The sequence below is a fragment of the Sceloporus occidentalis genome, unplaced genomic scaffold, assembly GCF_023333645.1.
Source record: "Sceloporus occidentalis isolate IW3139 unplaced genomic scaffold, rSceOcc1.0.p SCAF_165, whole genome shotgun sequence".
Lineage (NCBI taxonomy): Eukaryota > Metazoa > Chordata > Lepidosauria > Squamata > Phrynosomatidae > Sceloporus > Sceloporus occidentalis.
The window spans coordinates 1,728,470-1,740,940 of NW_028317145.1; the positions used below are offsets into that span (position 1 = coordinate 1,728,470).

General features: G+C 39.7%; 1 protein-coding gene across 2 annotated transcripts; it reads left to right on the forward strand.

The window, feature by feature from the left end:
• Window positions 1-1,409: 1,409 nt before the first annotated feature.
• On the forward strand, window positions 1,410-6,378 carry LOC149279476 (bone morphogenetic protein 4). Of its 2 annotated transcripts, XM_089501147.1 has the most exons (3): window positions 1,410-1,473; window positions 2,758-3,078; window positions 5,528-6,378. In XM_089501147.1, the coding sequence occupies exons 2-3, from the start codon at window positions 2,901-2,903 to the stop codon at window positions 6,376-6,378; spliced, it is 1,029 nt and encodes a 342-aa protein (XP_089357273.1). In that variant the 5' UTR covers window positions 1,410-1,473; window positions 2,758-2,900. The 2 variants fall into 2 exon arrangements, with proteins under 2 accessions (XP_089357273.1, XP_089357272.1); XM_089501146.1 differs by lacking the exon at window positions 1,410-1,473 and having other exon boundaries at window positions 2,712-3,078.
• The last annotated feature ends 6,093 nt before the right edge of the window (window positions 6,379-12,471 follow it).

Below are 12,471 nucleotides of genomic sequence, written 5' to 3' on the forward strand. Positions count from 1 at the left end.
ACGCTCAGCCAACTGGAGATGGTTTTATTATGTCTGCTATGGTGGGTTTATTTGTATTGCTGCGGAATGGAGGGGACGTTAAACGTCGGCATAAAGCTATCCTGGATTAAACAGACAAGACCAAGGGCTGATTAGAACTCGAGTCTTTACAGGGAAAACGGGCAGCCTAGATCGGCCGAATGGGTCTTATCTGCCGTCAAATTCTGTGTTGCGTTGCTGCCAATGCTTTCTTGTGCAGTATGGCTGGGGGTCCTTGACATCAGGGTGTGGATGCCTTGAGACACTTGTCTAGGAATGGGTGGGATGTACGAGCTGATTGATGTGTAATGGCTGGAATTGTTCCTGGTAGGTGTTTTTTTTGAGAATGTTAATGACAGAGGTGGAGGTTTTTGCTTGTCCTTTGACTTGTGCTGGCTTCTTTCATGTCATAAGAAGGGGTTTTTAACCTCTTTGTTGCCAGATGGTCAGATCGGCTACTCTAAAACTAGAGGAAAAGAAGCATAGCTGTAATGTAAGGCAGCTTTACTTTACTGAGAAGTGGAACAGCCTCCGAGTAGAAGTGGCAGAAGATAATACAGTAAGGGAATTTAAGCATGCGTAGGATAGGCATATCGCTTCTTAATCTTAGGCGAGACCAAGGACTGATTAAGAAAAATGGACTAGATGCGCTGAATGGTTCTTATCTGCCGTCAAATGTTTCTATAATACATGGAATTCTTGACGTAGCAGAGATAAATCATATTTCATATTTCTAGATTGTAAGCTCTTTTGAGCAGGGCCCTCCTTACCTTTTCCTTCTGTAAATCCAGATTGTTATGTGATGCTCTACGTGTTATATCCGGTTCACATATATAAATCGATCAATATGTATTATACCCACATTCATTCCTACGCAAGTATTACAAATTCCACAAAGTGCAACAATAATAGCTAATGTGTGTTACTCGGATGAATTAACCCATACATTTCTGTTATCACAGGTGCCTGCAAACCACAATTCCTTGCACATGTGAGACTGTTATTTAATTATCATTACATTATGAAGGAGGTAAAATGAGATGATTTGTGTTGAAGGCAGCGGCCGGGAGGAAAGCCGAGCTCTGTGTAATGCAACATGTGAAGACTTTACTGAATCCTGACTTATTCCCACAAGTTCACAGGAGAAAGGAGGGGAGGCTGGGGGGGGGGGGGAGCTGAGCCGTTCCTTATATAGTCCACACAGTGGGCGTGGCGTCTGTGTTTGATTGACACGTTCCTGGAGTGATTTACCCCACGTGATTTGCAAAGGGGCTGGAAGAAAAACAGACTGTCTGGCTGGAGTCTCATTATATTCAAATATTCATTTTAGGAGCCAGTTCCATAGTATCCTCCTGGCCAGCAAACTGCCTCCGAGCCCCTGAGCTTTTCAACAAATTTGTCCAAGATTGGCTGTCAAGAATCATGGACTGTTTTTCTATGCCTTGTTTTCTGTCAGTGAGTAGACTTTTTGATTTTTACTCCTTTCCTATACCTTGCTCTATACATTACTGAAGGCATCACTAGGAGCTGCAGGGTTAGGATGTGTTGCAGTGACCTGGTAGCGGATCTAAACTTCTGGATCTCTTTTGGAATCTTATGAGAAAGAATTTAACTCAGCAGATCTCCAGCCGGGATCAGAGCAGAGGGTGATCCCCACTAAACCATCAGCAGAACTCCGCTGACTCTCTGTACAGATCAGCTGTAGTGTGAAGGCACTGTCAGGCGCACTGGCAGGCAGAGTGCAGTGCTCCTCCAGTGTTAACTGTTTAACACACTGGCATACGGATTGCAGTGGTGTTGGGTTACTCTGGCAGGAAGATCCCTGTGCTGGTGGCTTGCTCTGCCAGGCAAAGTGCACTGTAATTCCAGTGCTGGCTGCTTAACACACTGGCAGGCTGATTTCAGTGCTTTTGGGATACTGTGGCAGACAGAGCGCAGTGCATCCCCCAGCGTTAACTGTTTAACATACTGACAAGCAGATTGCAGTGCTGTTGGGTTACTCAGCCGGGCAGATTGCAGCGCATCTCCAATGTTAACACACTGGCACGCACATAGGAGCGCTGTTGGGTGTTCCTGGAAGGCAGATTGCAGTGCTGTTGGGAGACTCTGAAAGACAGATTGCAGTGCTTATGAACGCACTGGCAGACGCAGTTTAACGGTGTTGTGCTATAGTTTGCGGTATAACCCCAGCGATACCTGTTTAACGCGCACTGGCAGTGCGTCTGGAGAGCGAGCCCTGCTTTACCTGTGCTGGGCGCTGGCGATGGTATTGCACTGGCAGGCAGTTTGCAGAGGAAGCCCAGTGCTGGCAGCTTTACACCCCAGCGAGCACACTTTGCCCCCTGGGTGACTCACTGGCTGCAGTGTTTGCACCCCAGGGCTGATGCGGATCCTGGCAGCAAGCTTGCAGCGCTGTTCGGGACACTGGCAGTGAGATTGCAGTGCACTCCCTATGTAGAGGTCCGGCTGGAGATAATTGTCCAGATAGTCCCAGAGACACGGATTAGCAGGATGGTCTGATAATGAGCTATGTGACTGTAAACAAGTTAGACCTCGACATGATAGTCAGCCCCTCCTGCCCCATTCATGCGATGTGCCCCGAGACCTCTCTGCTATTCTTGATTTAGGCTGTTTTTTAAATCCTGACCCTCCTATTTATTTGCATGTATTGTCTTCTGCACCCCAGAGACACCATGATTCCTGGTAACCGAATGCTGATGGTCATTTTATTATGCCAAGTCCTGCTAGGAGGCAGTAACCATGCTAGCCTGATACCTGAGACCGGCAAGAAGAAAGTGGCCGAGATTCAGGGCCAAGCCGGAGGAAGAAGGTCCGCTCAGAGCCATGAGCTCTTGCGGGACTTTGAGGCTACCTTGCTCCAGATGTTTGGACTCCGCAAACGGCCGCAGCCCAGTAAAGAGGTGGTGGTCCCCGACTACATGCGGGATCTGTACAGGCTCCAGTCCGCGGAGGAGGAGGACGAGGTGCAGGAGATTAACCTGGAGTACCCCGAGAGACCCACGAGCCGAGCCAACACAGTGAGGAGCTTCCACCACGAGGGTAAGTGTCCCGGGGCAGCACACCCCTGACTGCACTCTAGAACCCGATTCCTGTCTGCTACCCATAAACCTTTCCATCATACGTGCTGAGAACCCTAGCCTCCTCCAGACCACCCCTGACTGCACTCTAGAACCCGATTTCTGCCTGCCACCCATAAACCTTTCCATCATACCTGCTGAGAACCCCAGACCATCACTGGCCACATTCTAGAACCCGATTCAAGCCTGCCACCTCTTTACATGAGCAACTCAGATAACCTCCAAAAAGATATCCCGATTATTTATTTGGAACGGGGGCGCCATATGAACTGCCTACACATACAATCCCAGCCATTATATTATCTGCAGACAATGGATCAATGGCTTAGATCCATATAATGGGCATGCACCTCAAACAACCACCCCCCATAAATAAATACATCTCTGGGTAATTAATGAACTGGCATCTTAATAACCCCCAGGGTCTTTCCTGACTGTATACAGGTTGGGGCACCCTTAAATAAGAACTGGCCCTTAATTCATATTTTAGCATATGCCTACTAACCTCATCCTGCCCTGCTCCCCTATGTATCTGCCCTGAAGCATACTCCATAAAATCGGTTTGTTTTCAAGACCACAAAGACTCCTGCTGATAACGTCTAAACTTGAGCTCTGTTAGGCTGGACTTGCAGCTTAACTTTGCATTGCACTAGGCATGAGCACATACATTGCCCCCTTTTGTGAGAATTAAACTGCTCTGTTTGTGTACCTAAAAAACCCACATTTGCAAGTCAATAGGCTTCCAGGAACTCTGGAGCTAATAATGCATTTCACCTTTACATATTTAATTTCAGGTTTGCAGGACAAGTTTACTCCTAAATGGAAATACATTTACATTGCATACAGTTCATACTCTTATTGTGTTGTGTTTGGCAATTCAGTAGACTCAATGCTTATCCCATGGATTATAACCAATGAACTTGTCTATTATAATGTATACATCATTCCAAAATATCGCCCAAGTATAGAGGATCCTACACCACTCTGAAAGTGATAAACGGTCTAACTTCTAAAATATCATAAATTAACTTAAAATGTTAAAAGTGGGCCACTTAAAAAAAGAAAAGGCCACATTTGTGTGTTTTGTGAGTTAATGCTTTTCTAGATTTGTTTAACCCTCTTTAATTGAGACATTAAACACATTGCACGATCATAGGATGCCCAATGATATTTTGATGTTAATTGGTTGACATTAAGTAATTATTAACAAGAAATGCAAGCAAAATATTGTTGTATATACTATATGTATTTATAGTAAAACTCCATTAATGTAATAAATATGTAATCAGCCAAATATGAAAAAAAAGAAAAAACAAAGAAAAAACAAAAAGCAGTAGGGCAATGGCATTTAGGGATCATATTAAAAAAAACCATATAATTTGTTGACTTTAATTACAATAGATACAATTTATCTATGGCTTTAGTTGATTTATATGGGGAAAATATACATTTGCCACAACTATTTAAATGTTTACCTTTATTTTTTGTTTCCACTGTATCATTTTACTTTGTTTCTAAACGTATGAAATGTCTAGATAAGCCCCTGACCCAGGCATTTACGGACAGTGAACTCAATTATATATGGACACTTATACACTTAACAGGTCTTTCTATGCAGTGCTTGGGTATGTTGTACTGGCGCAACAAAAAAATTTAATAAAAATAAATTCATATTCCTGCTAAATTTATTATATCGGTTTATTTTGAACTTTTTTATGGGCCATTTTATGAGTTCCCCCTGATCAAAGGAAAAGGCGTTGCTGTCTGTTTTTTCCACTAGTTTTTAATATTTAAAGAACACTTGGTGTATTTAACGTTACAGCTGTGTATTTGTAAGGTTTACTCAATAGAGCCTTGTAATCTGATCCAAAGGTTTCCTTGCGGATGTTGCTTTTCCAAAGTAAATCTAAGTTATTAATCCACAGCATCATTACTGTGTTGGAATTTACTCCCCTCCTCTCTCTCTCTCTCTCTCTCTCTCTCTCTCTCTCTCTCTCTCTCTCTCTCTCTCTCTCTCTCTCTCTCCCTCCCTCTCTCCCTCTCTCTCTCTGTAATATGATCAACAAGGCATGCTCTATGTTTTCAAATCACTGGATATCCTAAGCAATATGTTTCAAATGCAAAAAGAAAAAATGTTTAATGTGATTGCATCTGCTACTTTCTCTACGCTGCCAAGTCATTTTGAACATGGAGTTTGAAATCATTTGGTATGCATCTCTGAGGACCAGACACTAGGCGATACCAAAAACATTTTTGTTTTCTGCACCAAAATCCCCCCCCCCCCAAAAAAAACCCCTCAATGCTGTACGCCTAAGAGCAGATGAGTCACAGCCGTCTATTCGTCTGATGTCATTATTGATATTTATACAGATATTTACTGTCCTCTTTTTATTATTATATCCTTTTTTTAGAGCATTTGGAATACGCACCCGGAACACCCGGAACAGCGGGGAATGCAAGTGTCCACTTTATCTTCAACCTCAGCAGCATTCCGGAAAATGAGGTCATTTCTTCTGCCGAGCTGAGACTCTATAGGGAACAGATCGAACATGGGGTAAATTGGGAAGAGGGTTTCCACCGGATAAATATATATGAAGTCATGAAACCTCGTTCAGCAAATGGGCACACGATTACTAGGCTGCTGGACACAAGGCTAATCCATCACAATGTGACACGGTGGGAAAGTTTTGATGTGAGCCCTGCAATTATGAGGTGGACCCAGGATAAGCAGATAAACCATGGACTTGCTGTTGAGGTGATCCACCTCAATCAGACCAAAACGTATCAGGGGAAACATGTCAGGATTAGCCGATCTTTATTACCTCAAGAGGATGCAGACTGGTCACAGATGAGGCCACTTTTAATCACTTTCAGCCATGATGGCAGGGGACATGCACTAACCAGGAGGTCCAAAAGAAGTCCAAAACAGCAGAGAGCCCGGAAAAAAAACAAAAACTGCCGGAGACATTCCCTCTATGTGGATTTCAGTGACGTGGGCTGGAATGATTGGATAGTGGCGCCACCTGGGTACCAGGCTTTTTACTGTCACGGGGATTGCCCGTTTCCCTTGGCTGACCACCTGAACTCAACCAATCATGCTATTGTACAAACGTTGGTCAACTCTGTTAACTCGAGTATCCCAAAAGCGTGCTGCGTCCCTACAGAACTCAGTGCCATTTCTATGCTCTACTTGGACGAATACGACAAAGTAGTTCTCAAAAACTATCAGGAGATGGTAGTGGAGGGGTGTGGATGCCGTTAAAACCTAAAACTGATACATAAACAGACTGCTTGTTATGGGCTGGACTTCCTTCAACCGAAATGTTCACCTTGACCTTATTTATGACTTTTATGTGCAAATGTTTTGACAATATGATCATATATTTTGACAAAATATATTTATAACTACATATTAAAAGGAAAAAAAAATAAAATAAGTCATTATTTTAAACATAAGCTACTTCTTTGTACAATGTGTTTATAAATGTACATTAGGATGAATATGGATTTATTGGGAATAGATTATTTTTTTTCTATAAATGGCTTTTATTAGTTTTTATATTTATTAGCGAAATGGCTTAAATTCTCTTTATTTTAATGTAAATTAGTCTGGGGCATGTTAGTTGTCTGCGTGTCACTGTGGCATTTGAATACCCAAACTCCTGAGGTTTAAAACCACTTGACTTGCTAACCTGTGTTTTAATGTTGTTTTGTGTTCTTGTTTGTTATGCTAACGCCAAGCTTATTTTACCTCCCACCCTCCCGTTGTATATTCTTAAAGTTCAAAGCTATGCATACATATATTCATATATCCCCCCCCCCCAGAGGTTAGCAACAGATCTGGTACGAGAAGAGGTTTTTGTGGAAAAATTACTTCTTTCAAAACATCAAAGGTTATAAAAGGCTTTTGAAGGCCAAATACACATAATGCAAAAAAAAAAAAAAAGTTCACTTCTAGAGTATTTAAAGGTGACATGTCTTCATTTGTACTTCTTTTTTAACCAAGCAATACAAGAATTCATAACATCAAATAAAAACTGGCATTCTATTTTCCAGAAACCTGTTAAAAAGGTCTCATTAATTTATTTTTGGGTTGTAATTTTTTTTTTTGTAATGCTGTTAACATTTTCAGGCATTTTTTTTTTTAATGGTTTTGTGCGTCAACGCTTATAGCTATTCCGCGAAAAAAACATTACCGTGAGGTTTAGTTTTTTAATTATCGAAGCCTTACGATCCTTAGTTAAAACCAATAAAAACCTCAACAGCAGAAAACTTTGCCAAAGCCTTTGCTTCCTGGGGAGTGCAGGTGGAGGGGCCAAAGCGATGCCTAAGGCTAAGGCAACAAGACTCCACGCTGCTTTTGTGTTTGTAACTCCTTGAAGAAAAAAAAAGGCTTTTTTAATTGTACTGAGCTTAAATAAATTGTTTAAAAGGCATTGAACGTAGTTTTCCCTTGGGACTAATTTGCTTTGTGTTACTTGATTTCCAAGAATATAACTACCCCCCCCCCGCTTCCTTTTTTAAAAAAAAAATTAAATATTTATTAAATATTTATGAATGCCCTTGTCTTGGGTGACCAATAATTCATATTAATCTGGAGTAAATCCATAGGTTCTTTTTGATTGCCTATTATAAGTTTAAGGAGTGGAGAACGTTCTTAACGAAGACTAACGTAAGACCTTTGGAATTTGGCGTGACTTTTGTGTGTTATCCCCTTTAAACATGACTCTGATGGTCCCCGTGTGTGTATGTAAATAGAGCACCAAGCTCAATTACTTTTGGTGAAGGATTAGAACAAGTATGGAGTGAACAACATGGTATAGTGTTTCCATTTACTTAACTTTCCCTTGTACCACCTTCACCAGATCATGTAGCTAATCGTATGCAGTTCTTTTTTTTTGTTAGGACACATTGAATCTTTTTGTGTGGCCCTTTAAATCATTGTGATTTTTTTCCCCTGCAAATATTTGTGTGTAACATACAGAAATATTGAGAAATAGTCTAAAACAATGGAATTCTAGTAAATGTTGGCCCAGAAAAAGTTGTGGGGAGAACTTTGCTTTTGGACAAAAGATCCCTATATTTATGGTAGAAAAAAAAGATTGTATGATTGCTTTGGTTTTTGTATCCTTAGAGACAAGAGCCTCGTACGCAACTACAGCTCATCATCTTCTTAAATGAAAAGGCGACTCTTGGCATAAAGGCAAAAAATTTTGCTATTATATTTTTGGAAATAGGCTTTCCTTCTTAAATTCTGTTTGATTTAAATGTTTTCCTGTTATACTGGGGGGGGGGGGGTAAATGCATATAAGACATGATTTTATGCACAAAGCGTAGTCAAGTATATTGGGAGAAAAAAAACGAAATTTTAACACCTTGAAACAAATTGAATGTAGGGTATATATTTGTTATATTAGGCTTCCTACCTTGCTTTATTCACTTGATTTAATTTAAATTTTGGGAACAATGCGGCATAAAATCTGTTACTGTGATAAATATGCAGTTTGTAGGGTGTTATATACTGGTGTACGTGGCATAAAGTCTTATTATGAAGAATGCCGTCCCTGTCTACAAAAGTGCTGCTGACTACGGTAGTATAACTTAAATTTTGCATTATTATTCGGTTTCTCTTGAATCCTCAGGGAACGTACATGCACTTGCGGCTTTCAATGGGTTAATCTCTGGCTTAATCCTCGAATTCCCCTTTGTGGCCAATGACAGAAGGAATTTAAACAATTAGTACTAGCCTTGGCAGCAGCCCCTAATGGTTTTTGTCTTCTTTTCTGTAGAGGGCAAGAGGCAAACTCAGGGCTTCATGCTAGAAGAGAGGGGTTACTGAATGAACCTTTTCCGCCTGATAGTGATAAGATTTTTTTTTTAAGCAACCCATGGACATTCCTCTGACCCTCTAACTCTTAATTGTAATCAGTTACTGATTGCTGTTTCAGAAAGTGAATGATTTAGTTCGCTACATACTAATTACTCTTTAACTCACAACGTAAAAAAAAAAAAGACAAGATTTCCCGGGCTACAAAGGGTGTCTTTTTACAAAGGCTAGCTTCATCTTCCACACAATCACTTGTTGGAAGTAAACTGTTTGGGTGTGTGTTTTTACAGTATTCAATTCCGTAAAGGACGCTGTTGATTGATGTTCTGTCCAACTGAAAGCAAACCATTAAAAATATATTCAATATATCAAAGGTAATTTCCTTTAATCAATCATGAATCCTTTACTCTTTACTTTTTTTTTTAAGGGTTAACCGTGAATTTGAGTCCTTACTCGACAATGGTTTTGAGTGGACTCGCCATCATTAGTGTAAGACATACAGATAGCGGGAATGGTTGAAATATATATATATATATATATTTATTTTATTTTATTTTTTTTCATATTAGTTACATGAGCATATATAAAGCTAAATGTAAGATTCAACTAATAATTTTTATTAATCGCTATGACAAAATGGGTTTTGGGAAGAAAAAAAAACAAGTGGTAATATTATAATAAAATTTATATTTTTTTAAATATTTGTGTTTAATATAGAATTACAGAACTAAGTATGAAATGTATTTAAGGAAGTCTTTTTTTCTTTTCTTTTTTCTTTATCAGTCTGAAGCCCCCAACCTCCCCCTCACACTCATTCCTGTCTTTTAAAGGTAGGTGTCTTGCCTAAGGCCCCGACGACCTGCTGCCTTCCCTTTGATGCTTGCATATCAGGCATATCCATGCTGTAGAAAGAATTTCATTTTAAAGTGGCAATAAGCTAAGAGCAGAGAGCTTTTAGTTGTTTGACAGAGCAATTACGCACATTTCAACTGATCTGCACAACACTGATAACCCTGGCTGCCGAGATAATTGTCTCTTACCTTAATATCCCTGAACCCTTTCATTCTCCGCAAGCAAAAAATGAGCACACAAGGTGTAACCGAGCCAAACGGTTCGGCCGCATTTCGTGTTTCAGTTAAATGTAATGGTACTTAAATTTCGGAAGCTGTGACCCTGTTGTTTTAACGCCAACCCGCCCAGCAAACATCTTTCTAAATGGTTTTCGTACAAAAGCGATTTTACATTTTAAGGGAAAGTTTTCTGGAACTGCATGGTTACTAAACGGTTCGGGTAGCCATTGTAAGAATGGTGTAAAGAAAAGGGATTGGACTGGAAGTATTTTAGATTTAGCAGTTTTTGTCACATTTTGCCACAATTTTCTCTGTTTTAATAGGTAACGCAGTCTATTCCTCCTTAGACCTTTTTAAGATAAATAACTAAGTCCCGTGAGTGTGACGGTTTCTCTTTAAGCCCGTATGTGGTAATGCCCCCTTCTATATATATTGTTGTCATTATAAACATACAATAGCTGTATTTCAATATGTAGGTCTCCTATAAATCGCGTTCCCCGTTCCCCTACGGTTATGGAAACACCTTTTTTGTGTCCAGTGATCTCTGTGTTGCGTCTCACTGGTCATGGACCCTTTTTTGGGGTTTATCTTCCCTGCTTGCCCAGCGTGCCACGTGAAAATGTGATACAAATCTTTTTAGAACGACAATTGAAAGCTTACATGCAGCTAAAAGCCAAATCACGCTGGAATATCACTGCTTTTCTATAAATCATACAAAATCATTTCAGAATGTTGTGCCTTTTTGTGAGCTCCCTGTATGAAATGCTAAATATAAAATAAATAAATGTTAGATTGCCTAATATAATATTACTAGCAAAGGACAAATTGTCCCAGATATGTGGACTCTCTGATAGATGACTATTAATTAACCGTTTTGGATTGCAATCAAAGGCTATACGCATCGCATCACATCCCTTTTCTGGGCCAAATATTGGGTACACGATCACACTGCATGTCCTGGACTTTACATTGTAAGGAATGTACTGTGAGCTCCAACTTCGCTTAACTTTGTCCCAGGCCAACTATTATTATTATTATTATTATTTATTGTTTTATATAGTGCCATCATATTCCTCAGCGCAGTTCTGCAAGTACAAAATATAGCAAGTTATTTCATATTAAAGCCTGGGATCTAGTATATTTTATATAGTAGGTCATTGCTTGTCATGTTAATAAAAAGCCACCAAATGGTTCCTCTCTGTTATCTTCTTGCTTCTTGTGTAGGCTTTAGATTGTAAGCTCAAATTATTATGTTACATTATATATGTACAGCGCCATGGAATATGATGGCACTATAGAAAATAATAATAAAAAACTAGCTATTACTGGGCCAGGGGCAATTTTAATCCCCAGTCTGTTCCTGGCAGCCATATTTTCTCTAAAATAGAATTCTCATTCAAAATATCTATTTTTTTTTAATTTGTGGAATCATGTATAAAGTAATCCAGTGAAACACATTATGCCAAGAAAGTTTGTTAAGACACAGATCTGGAGGTCATTGTTTTAAGCAGTCGTGTGATATTTTACATTTATTCTACCGTAAAGACTCAAACCTTAATTACCAAATTCAATCACCATCGATACTTTATGGCAATGCTGCTGAAGTCCTGCTTATTCTCATGAAATCCCTTCCCTAACAGACCTTAATGAGTCAGACGGCCTCTCTGGGTTATTAAAACTAAGATTTTTTTTGCCAAAGGGCAGTAGGATAAGAATATAATATATTTGACAAGATAACGGGTCTAAACACATACAAAAATCCACTTTGCAGCAAATCCAAGCATTGCATTTTGTGAAACCCCATCGCTGAAACAGAAAATGACACTATTTGTAAACGTGCCGTAAAAGATACTGGTATTAAAAGAAAAAAATCTATGGCAGAAGATCCCCTGTAAGAAGAGCTGAAGATTAAAGAGTCACAGTCCTGAAGCAAGCTTCACAGTTTAGGTCACTGGGACTTTGGTATGTTGTATGGTCCTTTAGCACTATTCTTTCTTTCTTTCTTTCTTTCTTTCTTTCTTTCCCAGCCCACCCAGAACCTTTAATGTCTTCCCAGAGAATGTCTTCTCTATTTGGAATTTTCCTTGTTTTGGGGGATTAGTGACCCCTGTAGTGTCTCCCAATGACTCTGATGACCTAGAATGACTTGTTCCAAACTTAAAAAAACCTTGTGAATTGATGTAAAGGCGAGGGTGCAAAACTAAAAACTTACCGTATGTCTTTCTGACTTTAGACAGCATTGGGTCCCTTGCAAAATGGAGGTCATTGCTGTGACCATGGTAGGCATTCTTGGCTATATTGAGTTGTTTTGGCCCCATATAATTTGATTTAATTGTAAAGATGCATGAATGATGGGCCCTAACTCTACTTGTGATCCCCCCCAATGGTTCCATAATGTGTTATATGTTGTTACCATAAGAATCCAGTAATGAATACATATTTATATTTCTGTTTAAGA